Here is a 19,049-nt window from a genome sequence, read left to right as displayed (position 1 = left end):
TCTATATATTAAAGTAGTTTAGAATACTGATACTGTCAAAAATGGGAGAAACAAAAAATAATTTTTTTCATTGGCCTTCCTTTTTATTCATTTTTCTTTCCTTCATACCCAAATCTGAAATTGCTTTCTATTAGTGGATTCAATGTCTGGTGGAACAGTATAAGCATCCTTTTTGGTTTGGTTGGGTTTCTTATTGGAGCTTTTCCAAATGAGTTAACAAGGTTCGTGAGACTCCCAAGACTGCAAAATATACACCGAAGGTTGGTTCCATGTGGCCATGTTTTGTAAAGGCAAAACAACTTTCCTTTTTTATTTGAACATTGAACCCCTATGGTTTGTTTGCCGAACTCGCAAACCAAAAGTTGTCTTCAATTGAAATTTGTTCTCCAAATTTACATATCCACATGCATTTAGAATCCCTAAATTCTTAAAGCTAAGATCTTTTGCCGTCCATCAGCGTACAAATTCTTCAAGCAAAGCCACGGAGAATAAAACTTACTAATAAAAAGTAATGGTGAGCTTTGATTCAGCTTATTTGATCGCATATATAATAGGATCCTAGTAAGCAACATGATGATTGAAATTTGCAAACTAAGTTTTCGAAGACAAAGATTGAATCACCGACTGCAAATTACATATTTCATATTTCAAAATTCATGTGAATGTAAAATATTTTTCACTTTCATCCATGCATACCGTGATATTTGAAGTTTGAACCCACTTTTTCAGTTCACGACTAAAATCAGTCAAATGTGGACATGCTCGGGCAGCCTTATGGTAAAAAATAATAATAAATCTAACAAATAACCTAATTAAGTATGCACAAAGCTTCCTATTCACACCTGAAAAATTACTGAGTCTGTAAGGAGGCCTACTATATATGAAGGTGTGCCCAGGCAACTTGGTCAAATGACGAGCTAAGCTAAGCATGTGCTTATCAAACTCACTTTTACCTGTTTCATTTATACACACACACATATATATATTGAAATTACCCCAGGAAAGACTGAGAATGAGTAAATATATGCATGTTTATATGGGGAGCAGAGTTTGCAACTAATTAATATTAATAATTTGAATATAAAGTCCAAAACCCTAAGGCTAACTTGTATGCGGCCAACCTTGGCCTGCCTTGGCCAGAAAAACATAACTCCTCGTTGCATGCATGGCGGCAGACAGGCGCTGAACACCGTATCTTCCATTCCACGCGATCACATTCACAACACTTTTCCCAAACAATTTCAACTATATATATATATATATATAATCAGAAAAACCATTTTCAATGCTTTTCCATTAACCAAAGCTTAATTTGAACACTGCTTTGTTTTCTGTTATTTGTTTTGACCCCTTTCCCCAGAGAACCCCCTAATCATATTTTAATTACGACACATATAGTGTTGACTAGCCGAACGTAGCTTAATTTGCTGCCTTGACCTAGATTTGGAGTACTCTATAAAGACCCCCGTTCCATTTCATATGGTTCCTCTCTTTCGCTAGCTGTTGAAGTTGAACAACATACACATATACATACCCAAAGAAGAAAAGGAACAGAAAGATATGGTGTTTTTAAGGCTCATTACCCTTGTACCTTTCTTCATTTTGCTACATGTAACACACGGAGGTACGTACATTTCAACTTACGTATTTGCGCATTTTCTTAAATTTCTTAAATGATGAAAGTATATATATATATATATACATGTATAGCTTTGATTCTTAGTTTGATGTTCTTGTAGCTTTGAGCAAAGTACTGGGTTCTGATGAAATTGGGCGACCAATACCAAGAAGAAGCCCCGTAAATGTTGAAAAGGTACTAGTACATATTACAGAGTACTCTGAAATATACATACATGTTCTAGAAATTTGATATATCTTATTCTCTAATAAAATCAGGAAATTTATGATGGATTTTCTGCCGCCATGGATGAAGTTGAATGTACAAGAATTATTGGGGGCAGGAAAATGAGCATGCCTAAAAGGATTTCGGGAATGATAAATGAGGAAGGGTTCAATAATATTGGTAGAGAACGTAGGTTCGTCAGGAGCACAAGTAGTCGTCGTCCTCGAATGAAGTTCAAAATCGAAGGTTTTATACCTCTCAATGCCGATTATCATGTCCCGAAACCTCATCCACCTAAGAATAACTGAGGAAGAGCAAGAGCACTAGTGGTAGCAGTGAAGGCGGCGGCTTTAGTTTTAGTTTTAGGACACAAAGTTTTGTTATACTCTTCATTTCCTCATTTAGCTAGGTTTTTCTTATATATATATAGGTAGCGTTTTGTGATTTTTGTAAACGCTTTTGTTTTTCTATATCTTCTTTAGGTTATCAACTTATCATTTGTGGTTATGTAAGCATTTTGAGGGAGCGACAAATTTGGAGTGTCGTACTTGTATGTATGGAAAAGATATTGGCGTTCTTCAATCTAAGGCCAAAATTTGTAGCAATCATTGGGTTTAGTCCACACTTTTTTTGCTGTAGATTTGGGTCCATTGACTTTTATTAATTTTTTCACGTGTCAATTTTACCCTTTGAGGTAAATAAGGAAAGAATAGTAATTGAAAATCCAAATTAATCTATCGATTCTTTCCTTCTAAATAGATTTCATATTTTAAATTTGAATCCTTCTATTGCCGCCATGACATAAAAGAAGTTAATATAAAACAATGAAATTAGGAGAATTATTGATGATATCTTCCCAACAAATATTTACCTAACTACTAGGTAAATATGATATAATATACCTAATTATTAGGTAAATATAAGATAATATACCTAATTACTAGGTAAATCTATATATATAAAGTAAAAGGTAGAGATGGTAAAAAAAACATTCAAAATACCAGAAAATGCAATTGATTAATGCAAACATTAAGAATTGAAATTATTAATTAAATGAGGATAATATGATAAATTCACACTTTTTCATATTATAAAAATTATAAAAGATAATTCAGATAATGGATCCTTTTTTTTATAGAACACAACTACCCATTATCTTTTTAATTCTAAAATAAATTTAAAATTAATAATAATAATAAAAATAATAAAAACCTCTCACAAACGTGGAAGCGCATGCGGAGACTAGTATAACATAATGTACCTAAAAACTAGGTAAATATAAGATAATGTACCTATATACTAGGTAAATATAAGATAATGTATATACTAGGTAAATATAAAATAATGTACCTAATTACTAGGTAAATATAACATAATGTACCTAACACAGAAATAGTATATTCTATTATACATGATAAACATGTAGATTTTAGATAAAATGTGTGGATTTGAGTGATACAACCAATAATCGTAAAATGCCACAACAAAAACATGGAAAAAAGTAGAAGATAATTAACTATCAAGAAACAAAGGAATCGAAAATGATGTGGGGGAAAACACAAAAATCACATGTGTTAATGGTTAATTGCATCTTAATTAAAGATATTAGGCAAGAATGAACTTTATAGGAACAAAAACATGAAGAAAAAAGTGAGCTAAACAAAATCAAACGTAAAAGGATGAGTATATTAGTGAGGAATTGTATTATCAAATAAGAAAACAAACAAACAAAATCAGAGTAACAAAAACTGTGGTAAAGAGTAAAAGAGTATTTATGTACCTTGTGTACAGGTTGCAATAGTGCAAGAATACAAAGCCACAACAAAAAGAAAGCCAACGTTCATATAGGATTAGGATCATGACTATAGGAGACGTGATTTGTTGCCTTATTTAATTATTTCAAAAATATAATAGCTAATTATTATGACACAAATAAATTTCTTACCTTATTTAATTTTTAGGGGCATGATGGGAATAACAAAATAATTTTAAAAAAATGAAAAAAACAAAGAGTTAAAAATAATAATAAAAAAAAGGAATGTAATCATACATGGCACAAAAGTTAAAGAACTTGTATCAATAACAACAAATACAAGGATTACATCAAACTTCTGTTTTCGATTTTAGAGTTATACCGAATTTTCTAAAACATATTTAGGGCCAGTTTGGCATTGCTGTACTGTAAAAATAATCACTTTCAAATTTGCTGTGAAAGAAATCAGCTGTGAAAGAAAGCAGTTTGACGTTTGGTAAACTTTTTTTTAGAAGTGCGGTTGGTAAAAAAAAACACGGGGTTATTTTTGGAATTTTGAAAGTTTCATTAAACCCAACGCCTCTTCAAAACTGATTCATGCATAATAAAAAAAGAAAAGCAACTCATCACCTACTTTTTCTAATTGCTTTCTCTCATAACAATTATTCAAAATAAGTGATTTTATTATCTTTTATCAAACAGGTTAGACTTTCAAAAATTTCAAAAAAAATCAGTTATTATCTTTTACCAAACAAGTTAGCCCAAAATTTCAAACAGGTTAAAAAATTACAATTTCTTTCTAAGGCCCAAAAGAAAAGAAAAGAGAAAGGCCCGCCCATTAAAAGGAAAACCCACCAAGGGAGAGTCTCTTGGACTCCTGTGATCGGAATTGTTAGTAGTAAATATTTAATTTTAAAGCTTATTATCACAAAACGTTCCTAAAGTTTACGAAACTATCATATTGCATCTTTAATGTTTTTTTGTGTCACTTATGGTCTTCAAGGTTAGTATGTGCAATCACAAATGGTCCATGCCGTTAGGTTCTGTCAAAAACTCTGTTAGTTTGCTGACTTGGCATACATATATATTACAAAACATCCATGAGGTTTACACACTTATCACAAATGGTCCATATTGACAAGACCCGACCCAATTTTCGCTTTGGAATTCGAGCCAAGCCCTGTGCGTGTCCAACACCTGGCAAATGTCGGGCACAATGACCTCTTTACCCTTCCTGCTAATAAATACGGTTCAAACTTTCTCTGGACTCCTGCCGGAAATTCGGCAGAGTCTCCCCTGTAATTTGACTAAACCCAAATTTTCCACCTGTCAAACAATCAAATAAAACCACACCAACTGCCAGAATAGGGTAACTAAATATTCACCAGTTCTGGTTATCTAATCCAACCAGATATCAGAGCAGTTACTAATTATTTACAAGACTTTAAGTATTTTACAACTAATCCTACACCTTGTAAGTAGCGTCGGAGCTAGGAGAAGGCCTGATGGTGGATTCCGGTGCACTCGACTGCCTGGGGGGCGCAAAACATTTCAAAGTGTGAGTGGACCAAAATAAAGTTCTAGAAAACAGTATATGAACATAATAACCCCCACTGTAAAAATAATAATCTTAAAACTGCATCTGTAAACTGTACTTGAGTTATGATAAGTCCAAAGCATTTAGGTAAACATATATATACAGTTATATATTTACTCAGATGTAAAAGCTGCTCGATATTAAGAAACTCAAGTAAAATCACTGAAATCAATATTTGCATAATTGCACTGAAATTCCTCTAAAGTTACCAACTGGGTGTACCCTTTTAATTCCGTCAATTCTGGTATCCGTCAATTCCTCTCCTGTCAATTCCTCTGTTAATCCGTCAATTCCCCTGGCAGGTCTCGGCGACACATAGTGTATCCGAGCCGCAAACTGGCAGGATTCAGGAGACCGTAGTCAGCCTGATCCGCAATCCTGGCAGGTATCAGGAGACCGTAGTCAGCATGATCCGCAATCCTGGCACTCACGGTCCGGGCGTCCCCAAAACTCATGAGGCAAATGTCAAGTGCACTGACTGAACTGTAAGTAAACTGGATGTCTGTAGACATCATCATATAAACCGAAGGCAACATAAACCGAAGGCAACCTGGATGTCCGTAGACATCGTCTTATTTGACGGCAACCTGTTTCTGTAACTGGGTACCCACAGTGGTTTAAGAAAATATAAACTGCTGAGAAAATATCATATATAAATATCATAATATTTTTGAAAGATCTGATGAATAACTGAATCTCAATATTTCTGAAAGATTTGATGAATAACTGAATCTTAATATTCCTGAAAGATCTGATGAATAACTGAATCTTTAATCAATATATAACTGTGCTGCCCTTTTTATATGGTAGAAAACTCAAACTTTGCTTTCTATAATTCATGGTGGGCTAAAATAATTATCTTGGATAAAATCTGATATCCTCTGTATTCTGATAAATCTGAACTAAGCTGCTATTTCTGAATCATAAATCTCAAAGTCTGCTGTCCATATAACTTTAGCAAAATCAGCTAAGCAATGTATAGAAGGCATATTTAAACTCATAGGAATAAATCACACTGAATAAAACTGATTCAGACAAATCATTTAAAAAGAAAGGTCCACTCACTGCTGGTCCGAGCTAGCTGGACCTCTTGAAGGTCCCTTCTGTGGTTCAGTTTGGCCTCTGATGCCTATTACTGTTGTTGTTGGTTCGCAGCAGTGTCGATAAAATTTCAGAGAATTGAGGGCGCTTTGATGGGCTATTGTTCCAGCACTTGGTCACCAAGGACTTCAGCATTTGTGGACAGTCCTTTGGGATCTCAGGTCTAAGGCCACAAGCGGCTATGCCAACAGCTGCTTGGACCGGTGAACATGTGGCATAGGCTGCCTCACCAATCACCATCTCCCAAATTACCATCCCAAAACTATACACATTACTCATCCATGTCTCACTAACACTCTCTGGATCACCAGCAATGATCTCGGGAGCTAGCCACCTGTATCCATCATTCTCATACTCCGTAGCCTCACCAACACTTTTGCAAGCAGCTACTATACCCATGTCACCTAAGCAAGCATTCCCATGTCGATCTAATAAGATACGCTGTGTATTGAGGTCTCTATATGCAACGCCATGGTCATTCATGAACTTGATCCCCTCTGCTACATCAACCGAAATCCTTAATATGTCCTTAATCTGAAGCTTCTTGCTTCTAAGCATCATGTCATATACTGATCCACCTTCCATCAACTTTGTCACAATGCACAGCCCATGATTTTCATCAATGCAAACGCCATAAAACTGCAGAATGTTCTTGTTCCCACATGTCATGAGCTCCAAAAGATCTCTTCGGAGCTCAAAGACATAAGAATTTCCCTTGTCACACCCTTTAAGCTTCTCAATTCCAACCTTTTTCCCCTTGTAAACTCCCTTATATGAAGTGGGTCCAAATCTGATCAACAAAGTCAAGATTATCAGAGGTCAACAGCCACTTCCCTATCTCATCCCCACCAGATTGTATTGTCTGCCATTCATCTACGAATACAACGAATGACGAAGTGGGTAGAGGGTTGGGAAGCTGAATCTTTTGGCTAGAAATATCAACTCCGTTCCTATAATTTTGCTCACCAATGTCCTCTTCAATATCTCCCACCTCTCTCCCCTTAGTATTCTCTTCTTGACAACCACATAGTCCAAATGGGAGCTTCACTGTGCTAGGTTTGGGTTTCTTTATGGCTAACTTCAAAGCAATTTCAATCCGATTTCTGAACAACTTCTCTTCATGAAGGAAGTATTGTCATCACAGACATAGCTAGAGTAGTTGGATTGCTCTCATTTTTGGATATGTCTTAGTTCTCAAACTGAGGAACAACCTTAAAGAAGGACGTTTTGTCAATCGAGCACTGGAGATTAAATAAAACTGTTGAAAACCGAGCTGCAGAAACTCACCAGCCATGGATGAACACAGAAATGTCATAGCCGGTTCGAGGTAGCTAAACTGATCTGATGATGCTCAGTTTTGGGTATGTTATAGTATTCGAGCAGACGAACAACTTTGATGAAGGAAGTTTTCTGATTTGAGCTTTCGAAATCGGACTTCTAGAGTAATGAATAGCATCCACGAGATTGGGTTTTCTAAAGAAGAAGATGATGATGATGAACGGGTATGGTGATTGGAAATGACGGAGAAAAGGAGCAGAAGCAGAGTAAAAAGAAAGTGCCTGGATACCACCTCCCTTCCCTTTTTCTTTTTTCTCTTTTATATAAATCTAACTTCGAAATATTTACGGTTATGCCACTGAGACTCTTTTGACCATAACTCCTTCGTTACAACTCCGATTCGGGTCTACTCCGTGTCTACGAACTCGTTTCGCCGTGCTCTACGCCATGGCGTAGGTGGAGTTGCCAAATTCTTTCTCGGTCAAAAAGTCAACTTTTCCCCCCTTAAAAGAGGTGAGGACAAAGTCGTCTTTCCGCTAGAATAAATTACTACTAATTTTAAGATATTTTGTTTTGGGTTATTACACATATGATTTTTTTTAATTTTTTTATTTAAAATTCATAAAATTAGTTTTCTTTTTAAAATTATTTATAAATGAAAACATCATTTATATAAGGATTTTAATCTTGAGGACCATTTATGAACCCTAAACCTTTAGTTTTTTTCATTTTAAAATTTTATGAATTTTAAATTATTTTTAAAAAACTTCATTAGTTTGTTGATGTGGCATATATATGAAGCCAACATCTATAATAATATAGTGTCACATGTATTTAAAATTTAATATATATTTTAAAATAATTATAATTCATAAAATTTTAAAAAGAAAACAAAAATGTTATGAATTTTAAATTTAAAAATTTCATAAGGATCATTTGTGATAGATCTGTGAACCTCAAGAATGTTTTGTGATATACATATATGCCACGTCAGCAAACTAACAGAGTTTTTGACGGAACCTAACGGTAGGGACCATTTGTGATCATGCATACTAACCTTGAAGACCACAAAAAAAAACATTAATGATGCAATATGATAATTTCATAAATCATAGAGACGTTTTGCAATAATAAGCATAATTTTAATTTTATTATATTCATGCCTATTTTCACTTTAATTTCCATTTCGCATCGATTGCAAATTTTTACTACCTGCCGGTATTTCCAATGCAGCCAGACGATTCACCAAACTATCCAACTCCTTCACCGAGCTCCCGCCTTCTTTGATGGCCTCGAGTGCCGCTCCACGCAACTCCACGGCTCGCTCCCTCTCGACCCGCTTCTCACTCACCGATTCCGCCACCACTCGGGCCAACTCGTCCAAGTCAGGCACGCTTCCCGCCCCTTCGCACACCCTAACCGCCACCTTCAGCTGGTCCACCAGCAACGTAGCGTTGCTGAATTGGTCAGCCCCCATGGGCCAAGCCAGCATCGGCACACCCGCCACCACGGCCTCAAGCACCGAGTTCCACCCGCAGTGAGTCAAGAACGACCCCACCGCTCGGTGCCTCAAGATAAAGACCTGCGGTGCCCACCCTCTTATCACCAGACCCCTCCCCGCCACTCGATCGTCGAACCCATGAGGGACAGCGCCGTAATCTCCCTCCGCGTGTCCCTTCGTGGGGCCCTTCACCGACCACACGAAGCGGACTCCGCTCTTCTCCAATCCCGACGCCAGCGCCTCCATCTGGCGATTGGTCAACACGGCTTGAGTCCCGAAGCACACGTACACCACCTTGTGATCCTCTACGCACGCGTCCAGCCACGACTTGATGCGATCTACGGAAACCGAGCTGGACCCGCCCCTCTGTGCGGGCCCGGATAGGTCATTATTATCCGGCGGGAGCAGCGGTCCAACGGCCCACACGCGATCGTGGCCCAGCTCATTCTTGAGATGCTCGAGATAAACTCGCTCCAACTCGGTGAACGAGTTGACGACGAGTCCCCAGCTGGCCCTGTTGGCGTCGAAGCCGTCCTTGATGAATTCCGAATCTGGGTCTCCCTCGACGTAGGAGCGGTAGACGGTGGAGAGCTGCCACCAGGGGTATTTCGGGGAATTCGGAATTTCGGGGAACGAGAAGACCTGGTTTTGGTCGTTGGGGTCGTCTCGTTTGAGGAGGCGGTGCCAGAGCGAGTCGATGACTGAGAGGGCCAAGGCGCCGGAGGGGGAGAAGACGAGCCTCTGAATGCCGAGCTGGGTAGCGAGGCGGTGGGCCCAGCCCAAGAACATGTCGGAGATGATGGCGACGGGGGGGTTGGGGTGGGAGCTGAACCAACGGAGGAGAGGGTGGTGGAGTTGGCCCAAGGCGCACATCATGGCGAGGAAGGAGTGGACGGGGAGGTCCTTGACGTTCTCGAAGCCGGCGGGGAGGGAGGGGTGGGAGGGGAGAGGGATGACGAGGGTTTGGATGGAATTATTAGGGTGGTTGTGGGCGGAGAGGAGAGGTTGTAGGAAAGGGAGGTTTTTGGGGGTGACGAGAATGGTGATGGTGAGGCCGCGTTTGGCGAGTTGGTGGGTGAGGTCGAGGAGAGGGATCATGTGACCCTGTGCTGGGTATGGGAACACCAAGACATGGGTTGCATGGTTTGGGGTGGTGGTGCTTGAACTGGTCATGGTGATCGAGAGTAGTTAGGACGTTTTTTCACAGATCTGCGGCAATGGTGTGTGTTTGAGTTGCGGTACATCAATGGTGGAAGGAAACTGGAAAGTAAGCCGTATGAGTGGGGTTAGGTCATCATTATTGCCGTGACTCGTGAGAACATTTTTGCTTTAGCATCACTTTTTCCTTTTGTTAAATATCTCATTACTTCAATTGTCATTAAGATGATCCGGAAAATTAAAATCATTGAACAATGCGACATGGTGGTGGTAATTGTTTTTTATATTTTGCGCGTAATGTAGGTATTGTATTTGGTATCCTGTCAATTTAACCACATACAAAAACACATTGATTTAAATACAAATTAATCGGAAAACTAACCATTTTAGTTAACAAATCTCAAATTAGAGTCTGCATTTTTTTTATTGTTTTTATGTTCAATGGGGTCTTGGCCTCAAGTAACAAGTTGCATATCAAACAAAAACAATGCACAAAAAATTCAAACAAAACAGAAATTTATCTTCTTCTTTTTTTCTTTTATCGAGAGATAAGAATAATAAAAAAAATAAAAACTACGAGGGCACACATGCTCAAATAAAAAAGAATAAAAAAAAAAAAAGAATAGTGTAATGGCAGACCATGCTCCCACACCACACACGAGAAGTGGAGAGGCTGCCCTTTTGGCCCACCAAAGAGATAGTTTGCCTCCATCATCATGTGTCTTTAATATGAGAAGTGCTACTCTCTAGACAATAATGGTGAAATAAAATAAACGTGAGACAAATACCTACCTACACCAAAATAAACAATAAATTTTCATGGGCTGATTAAAAAGAAAAAATTAATGAGACGTTGGTAACTTGGGCCATGAAATTTAAGAACTAAGCCAGCCCAACCCATTTGCTTGAATCCTGATTCTGTTTTGATTTCTCCACCGAAATAAAGGCCCTTTAAAAAGGAAAGAAATTTGGCGCATAAATTTTAACAAAGAAAAAAAAAAAAACTTCGATAATCCCGATTCTGTTGGGATTTATTTCCGTAACAAAATAAAAGCTTCCAGGTCTTGGCGCAGAAATAGCATAATAACACTAATAAGCTGCCAGTGGCGGGTGACGCAGACATGTCGTCTTCTTCTTCCCCAAACAAACGCCTGAAAACCCTTAAACCCGAAATCCAATCAAGAAAGGACCCAATCCAAGACGACCCCCAAGAAATTGTAAGTTCATCTTCTTCTCAGAGCTGCGCAATTTGCTACTCCAACGATGAGAAAGCGGTCAGAGGCGAAATCGATTGCTGTGATCACTACTTCTGCTTCTACTGCATTATGGAGTGGTCTAAGACGGAATCACGCTGCCCACTTTGTCGAAGCAGGTTCACCACCATTCGTAGACACCGGAAAGCCGGTGTCTTTGCCCGCCAGCGAACCTTCAAGGTTCCCCTTCGCGATCAGGTGACAATATTTGTTTGTTTTAACTTGTATTGCTGATTTGGGTTTTTTATTTTTCATTAACGGCTCTAATTCAACAAATTTATGATTAAATTTTACACGTTGTTAAAGCAGTGTCGTTCAAATTTATGTTTCCGTCACATTGGTTGTGTTCTAATTTAACAAAAAAAGCTGCTTGCTAAAGTTCATTGTCTTTCAAATCTATGTTTCCCTAACATTGGTTGTTTTGTAATTTAACAAAAAAAAGTTTGCTACTTGCTGAACTTCAAATTCTTTCAAATTTATATTTCCCTAACATTCATTGGTTGTTTTGTAATTTAACAAAAAAAGTTTGCTACTTGCTAAAGTTGAAGGTTTTCCAAATTTATATTTCCCTCACATTGGTTGTTTTGTAATTTGCAGGTTTACCATTCTCATGAACATGTTGTGTGTGATGTGTGCCACCTTGCGACAGATGAAAGTCTTCTGTTGCTTTGTGAGATGTGTGACTCAGCCGCTCATACATACTGTGTTGGACTTGGTCATACTTTACCAGACGATGATTGGTTCTGCCAAGACTGCATTTCTACGATTGAAAATCATGTCAGTTCTGATTCTGATGATGAAGAATTCATACCAACAGCTGTGCCATCTGACTTGCCCAGTGAACGAGGATCAAATAGTCATACCACAGTGGTTAATAGATATATGATGAGAATCCCTCAAACAGTCATACCTGTTGTCCCTGACGGGTGTACCAGTATTACAGTTGAAGTAACTACGCCAGCAAGAACACTACCAAGTGTTTCCAATAGACCAACTGACTCAGGTCCAAGTACACTACCAAATGTTTCCAGTAGACCAAATGATTCAGTTGCAAGTACGCTACCAAGTGTTGCCGATAGACCAACTGAATCAGTTGCAAATACACTACCAAGTGTAGCCAGTAGACCAACTGAATCGGTTGCCAGAACACGACCAACTGAATCAATTGCGAGAACATTGGATCGCCATCGCAATGTGCACACCCGTGTACAAGCACTTCGTGAAAATTGGAATTCCTTCCAAAGTGGTTTGTTGAGCTTCCCTTCTAATTCATCTACATCTGGCTGCAGTTGTAGTCAAAAGCATAATAATGATGTTGTATTCCATGAAAGATCAGGCAAAACACAAACCTCATCGTCTACAAGTTGCCAGCAACTGGAAAATCAAGAGAGGTGTGGTTCACATGATAATGATATTGACAAGGCGTGGAAAATGATGGATATTGCAAGGTCAGTACAGCATGCTCATGAAAAGTGCAGCAGCGCAGTTCAGTTCTCAAAACTTCCTGCTGGCAGAAGCAGTGATTCAATTAAACGAACTCATCATTCATGTTTTGGTATATCAGGTCACGCGCAATCCTCATCTTCCACTGGTTGTCAGAGACCAACAAATCAAGTTGGTTGTGGCTCAGATGATATTGACAAGGCATTGAAAAATGTTCATATAAAGACCAGCAGTGCTGTTCAGCTCCCAAAACTTCTTTCTAGGGAAGCGAGTGCCTCAAAAGAAGCAATGAATGTAAACTCAAGTGTTGATATTTTAAAAAGTCGACAACTTGGAGATTGGGATCGGAGAAGAACTGAAATGGAGGCCTACAAATGTAATTCTCGTGAGAAAGAAACAATAAGACATCAATCTTTAAAGTTGGAAAAGGAAAGGCAGTTCAGGGTTACAGCTCAGGAAGGAGTAGAGTCTAGCGAAGGCCTTTCAACTAGTAGTTCACCAGGATTATTTGAATCTCAGTTTTCTGGGAACTTAAATAGGTCAACATTGTTACAGAGACTTGCAAATCAGGCTTCAAAAAATGTCATCGATGAGCAAAGTGGGCCTGCTTGTTCTTCTTTTTATGCCAAACCAGAGCTCATTGCTTCGTCTTCCAGTAAACTAGATGTGCAGAAGAGAAATATTGGAGGGGCAGAGAATTGTGTGGAAAGCATGGTCAGAAAATATGATGATGCCAAAAGCGAAATCAAATCTCTTGTCAAGATCAACTTGAAGCTTTTAAGCAAAGACAAACGGTTAGGTATGATTTTCATGCTTTAATTTAATACTTGATCTATATACATGTACTTATTTTGGCCAATGCTATAATGTGCAAGTTATAAGGGTAGGTAGTACAAATTTAGCCCGTATCTATTCTCATAGCAGCTAAGCATTATTTTGATGAAGAGTGCACTATTACTTGATAAAGAAAAAGAACAAAAAAGTAATTTACCATTTTTACCATTTGCATGGTATGGAGAAAACAGGAAAGCGATGATACCTTGAAACTTGTTTGGAACTATTTATATTTCATTGCATTGTTATTTATACAGAAATATTTAGGCTACTTTGCAGTCTGTGTGTAATGTTTGTTTGTATGGATTTAGATGAAAGAAATTTGTAACATGAACAGAAGTTAATTACTTTTACTCCAAATTTGTTGCTTCTGCAGAAGTTGATGCATTCAAGGAAATTGCATGGCGTTCCACGCATACCATCTTGGCTGCATGTGGTTTAGAGCATCCAAAGTCTGGCATGCCTTCCTTTCCAAGCTTAGTATGCTGCCACACCGAGCAGTTTCGTCAGCAACATAAATCCAATTTGATGCCCAAGTCCTGCCGAGATTGCTTTTATGGTTTTGTGAAAGATGTAGTCAGTTCCATTATGGCAGGTTCTGCAAAATTAAGTTGAGGTTTATCATAATCTGTCCCGACCGCCGCATTCCAGCCACCGAAATAGTTTGCACCCTCCCTCCTAAAAATGTAATTTGTTTTGGTTCATCTATCCCGTAGGAGCAGGAATGTGGAGTTAATGAGTGACTGACTGAGCAGTATGTAACTGATTTATTCATTACTTCTTGTCATAAGCATGAATAAGATCCCTAGGGTTCCAATTGTGTATTGTGTCTAATTCCATTGATTCATTTATTCATTCATTCATAACCCTAGGGATCTTATTCATTCATTCATTCATAACCCCACCTTGATTCATTCATTCATTCTATGAAATACAAAGTCGATTCTATTTGTATGAACTCCTTTTATTGTATTTATTTTACAAAGCTAACATTTAAACATTGGGTGCTATATGCTTCATTTAAAATCAAGGTGGGGGAGGAGGGTGGTTGCGGTTGGCCCCCTTAAAATACTCAAATGGATGATTTATCTGCCCTTTTGAACATGTAAATCTCAGCTAGATAGATTTAATGGGAGCACACAGCAGAAGAAACAAATAAAAGAAATGACAATTGCAGAATTAGTTCACATATTCAATATATATAACACCCTATGGATTTTGCTTTTTCCTCATTTCTGTCTACTTTTTTTTACCCTAATTTTCTACAAGTGATTTCTTGATAAGTCTCTAAACGTTTAGAATAGGCCACAGGACTGCTTCCACAGCGATGACAATGATCTTCACTACTACCGAGCTCAGACTCCCCAAAAATATCTACAAAAACAAGAGCAGTTTGTCGTCTGTTCCATGCTTCTACATCGACCGCCGGTCAAATTATATCAAAACTTGCAAGATGATCCCAGCCTCTGTCTCTGCCCAATGGTTGCACGCCTTCGGTTGCCAAAGGCAGGGTACAGAAGCTCCCTGACCTTTTCAAGAAACAGAATCCATTGCTCCTCACTCATATCAGCAACCTTCACAAAGCTTATTGAGGTAGGTAACTGATCATTTGCACTTCTTCTGACACCCACATCAATATTTTTCAGAGACGTGGGCAATTTTGAAGCAGTTTTATACCAATTTTCCTCTGGCCTGACTGGCCTTATATCAGCAACCTTCACAATGCTTGTTCGGGTAGGATATGAAACCTGGTCAAAGAAGTCACTTGAGATCACTTGTGAAGGGTCTACAATCATTGCATTCTCACAATCTATATCGAAGAGAAACTCTTCGTTTCCTTCTTCAGCCTCAACGTTTGACATGTTTAAATCTTCTATAATCCTCCTGGCCTCAAGGCATACAGCCTCAAGTTCGCTTGGCTTCTCTTCTCGGCCTCCGAACTCCCTACTCATCATCTCACCAATCTCAGCAAGACACAGTCCAAAAGCCGTTGCTTCCTTGAGGAATATTGTGCACAGGACCAGAACTCTAAGGCATGCCTCCCGAATCATAGGCAGCTCCATCTTTAGCATCTCAGAATCACAAATTGGATCGAGATTCCTTATATACTCAAGCTCATCCTCAGAGAAAGGAATTGATGCCTGAGGCCAATGAATCCACTCAAAATATGGATCTTCCAAGTGCTCTGGCAAACAAAGGCCATGATCAATTGGAATGAGCTCCACCTGACCAAACTCCCCATCAAGCTTTTTAACCAGCAGGTTCCCTGCATGCCTGTCAGTGTTAAAGATCCTAATATCTAAAATTCCTATTCTATGAACAGCTGCTACTGGAAAACTTGAGGTTCCACAGTCACCAGCATCATAGTCATGAAGGATGAACTGCTGCAGTGATGCAATTTTGCTAACCCTTTTCTTCTTCTGAATCTTGTCCCCATTGACACCACAATTAACATTGAAGATTTGATGTGCAACCTTCACAAGAACAGTTGGAGGCACATTAGCAAAGTGATCATAATCCAGAAGGTAGGCAGCAACTTCTCGAAACCCTGTTTCCCCAACTCGCACTGAACTCTTCAGGCCAGGCTGCCCAAGAGCTTTGCCTACAAAGCCTTTAGGGTTGTTTGGTGCAAATGGCTCCTCATCTGTTGGCTTCACGATGGCAACACTCTCTCCACTGATGTTCCTGAAGTAGTAAGCACCACCTAGCCCACCATGAACAGGGATTGGATCAACCCCCTTCTTGATGGCCGCCACAATGTCCTTAACCAGTTCATCAATTCTGGCAAAGTTATTTGGACACCCTAAAATCTCAATAGGATCACTTTGATCCTTCTGGAGAAGATTCTTTCCTGTAGGTGAGAGACAAGGAGTCGATGAGCTTCTATGCATGGCATTTCTTGCAAGTAGCAGTGGGGAATGATTGCGGATGGCACTAAGATCATTGTTTAATATACGATCCCCAAATGTCAAAGAGCTCTGGTCGGTAGGTACACTGAGGGCAAGCTGCAACCTCCTTTTGACTGTGTGAGCATTGTCACCCCTTTCCAACTCCATTCCCAAGACACAACCAGTCTCAGTCTGCACAAAGACACGTCTCCTCCGGGCAAGGTTTCCTCTTGTGCTCTCATGGCAATCCCGATTGAGCAGCCCACTGATGAGTGTCACAACCATCTGGGTCTTAACAGGACTCTCCAACTTTGTTGTCATGAAATAAAGGAGGAATTGTTACTTCCAATCTGGCAATAGAGGTGATACCAAGGTGCAAATCCTTCCCACTCTCGCAGCAGGTGGCCAATGGCTGACCCAATTGAATGAGAGACACGAAAGGCTGCCAATCGATCATAAACTAAGCTAACGTTACGCTAGAAAACCATTTACAACATAAACACAGGCAACCTATGCAGTCAGTCAGGGACTACATCAGGAAATCTTTCTGATGGCCTGGCCCTACTTGATGATTCAGAATAATTAAAACCTGCCAAGAATAGGTGTAAATATGTCTCATTACATACAGCATACATAAGAAGAAGTAACACAAGATCATACAACTACTAGAATTCAAACAATATTAATCGTAACCCTATATTTTCAATTGATTAATTAATTAAAGCAGTCTGCCTAAGAAAATTAAGACAACAACAATAAGGACCAAGCAATCAAAATGATGATCAGTAAACAAAACTTACGCAATCCTTCATCATTCCTTTAATTTTACTTGGACCATCTAGTAGGGAGGGAAACAAGTTAAACACTCTCAAAATTGACTACTTTTAATAACCAGAGAAGTCACATCGATTTTGTCTTAACTACCCTGTTTGGTTGCCGAGAAAAAGTAGAAAAAGTTCCATTTCTGTTTGGCTTGCTTTGCTGCAGTTTCTCGCTAACCAAACGGGGCAAAATAGGCAAGAGAAACTTCCTCTGAAATGAAAACTTGCAAGAAACCAAAATGAAGTTGAAAATCAGAAACTAAAGATATCAGCCAACATACGAATATTGCGTTAAAGAAAGAAAAGGTTCATGTTCGTACGAGTTCAAGATTGAAAACTCACCGGCGTCTGAGTCGCCTCGTCAGAACTTAATCTTGGAGGCCAAGATCAGCGAGAGAGAGAGAGAGAGAGAGAAGAGTTGATGATGATCAGGCGTAGAGAAGATCCAATGGCTACATATGATGAAGCAATCAGGGGTCTTCCAGTTCCACAGAGAGAACTGTCATCCCCAAAAGCCCCAAAACCTCTCTCACTCTTTCCCTATTCTCTCCTTGGCTTTTTCTCTGCGTGGATCCTTATAATGAACGTAATGTGTTTGTTGTACGAAGAAGAAGCCTTCTCCTGTTTTGTGATTTTACAACAAACACCTGATATCATCTTGACCGCCTTTGACTCTCAAGTTCGTAAAGGACGACCGTAGGATCATGGGCGGATGTGTGATCACGACCATTGATTCAGTGGTACTGAACCTGTACTGTACGGAGAATCGCGCGTTCAAGACGTGGAAAAAGTTTTGGTGGGGACAATTAAGTGACACTGTCTTGTCCGCTGACATAAATAAATAATGACTTTACATTTGCCGCTTGTTTACCGGCCTGCAGCATCAGCAGGAGGCAAGACTCAAGACCGCATATTTCCTAAAAAACAAAAAGTAACCAGGCTTTCAGAAAAAATGACCGCCATGCTACCCGGGGTATGGGCTCAAAATGTGGGCTGTAACAAAAAGTGGGCCGTCCTTGAAATCCTTTTCTTAAAAAAAAAAAAAAATAGAACCGTCATTGAATTCATTAACCCATTTTGCGGAATATTCTTAAAGATCTTGAAGGGTGATTGTACGGAGGGGTTCTTAACAGCCGTCCAATTAATTGCATAGTTAGTATTGGACGGTTAAATTAAACCGCTCAACACGCTCTCTCAATGTAGCCCCCTCGTTATGAAAGCTCCCTTTTTTTTTTTGGTTTGTTCGGGGATGAGAAAATAATCTGAAGGGGCCAAACTCTTATCCTAATTTGGTGTGGGTTTTTTTTTTTCCTTCCCCTTTTTATCAATGTGGGCTTTATCATCCACTACCACATATTATCGCAACAAGAGCCTTCCGTTGCGATGGCCCAAAAGTACGCATTATAATCTAAAACTAAAAATGCTCGACCCAAATCCAAATACTGCTCATCTAACCTCAAAAGTGGGGCATTCAAACTTTATGTTATAGCTAGCATGGGATATCAAAATGGAGCAGGTGGTCCTAAGCCCATAAGCCATAACCATATAAATGTGCTAAAAACAACAAGTGCAACCCTAA

General features: G+C 39.1%; 2 protein-coding genes and 2 pseudogenes across 2 annotated transcripts; 1 reads left to right on the top strand and 3 right to left on the bottom strand.

The window, feature by feature from the left end:
• Positions 1-4,762: 4,762 nt before the first annotated feature.
• Positions 4,763-10,581, bottom strand: LOC117629281 (UDP-glycosyltransferase 89B2). Its single transcript, XM_034361822.1, has 2 exons — positions 8,785-10,581; positions 4,763-5,128 (listed from the first exon to the last, which is right to left on the bottom strand). Exons 1-2 carry the CDS (start codon positions 10,244-10,246, stop codon positions 5,031-5,033), a joined length of 1,560 nt encoding a protein of 519 aa, XP_034217713.1. The 5' UTR covers positions 10,247-10,581; the 3' UTR covers positions 4,763-5,030.
• On the bottom strand, positions 5,906-7,426 carry LOC117629282 (annotated as a pseudogene).
• Positions 10,582-11,245: 664 nt separating the features above from the next.
• Positions 11,246-14,719, top strand: LOC117629279. Its single transcript, XM_034361821.1, has 3 exons — positions 11,246-11,682; positions 12,082-13,726; positions 14,138-14,719. The coding sequence occupies exons 1-3, from the start codon at positions 11,353-11,355 to the stop codon at positions 14,374-14,376; spliced, it is 2,214 nt and encodes a 737-aa protein (XP_034217712.1). The 5' UTR covers positions 11,246-11,352; the 3' UTR covers positions 14,377-14,719.
• A 196-nt stretch (positions 14,720-14,915) lies between these two features.
• LOC117629280 lies at positions 14,916-18,084 on the bottom strand (annotated as a pseudogene).
• Between the last annotated feature and the right edge of the window lie 965 nt (positions 18,085-19,049).

The sequence above is a fragment of the Prunus dulcis genome, chromosome 5, assembly GCF_902201215.1.
Source record: "Prunus dulcis chromosome 5, ALMONDv2, whole genome shotgun sequence".
Lineage (NCBI taxonomy): Eukaryota > Viridiplantae > Streptophyta > Magnoliopsida > Rosales > Rosaceae > Prunus > Prunus dulcis.
The sequence above is the reverse complement of the archived record's forward strand: the minus strand, read 5'-3'. Positions and strand labels throughout refer to the sequence as shown.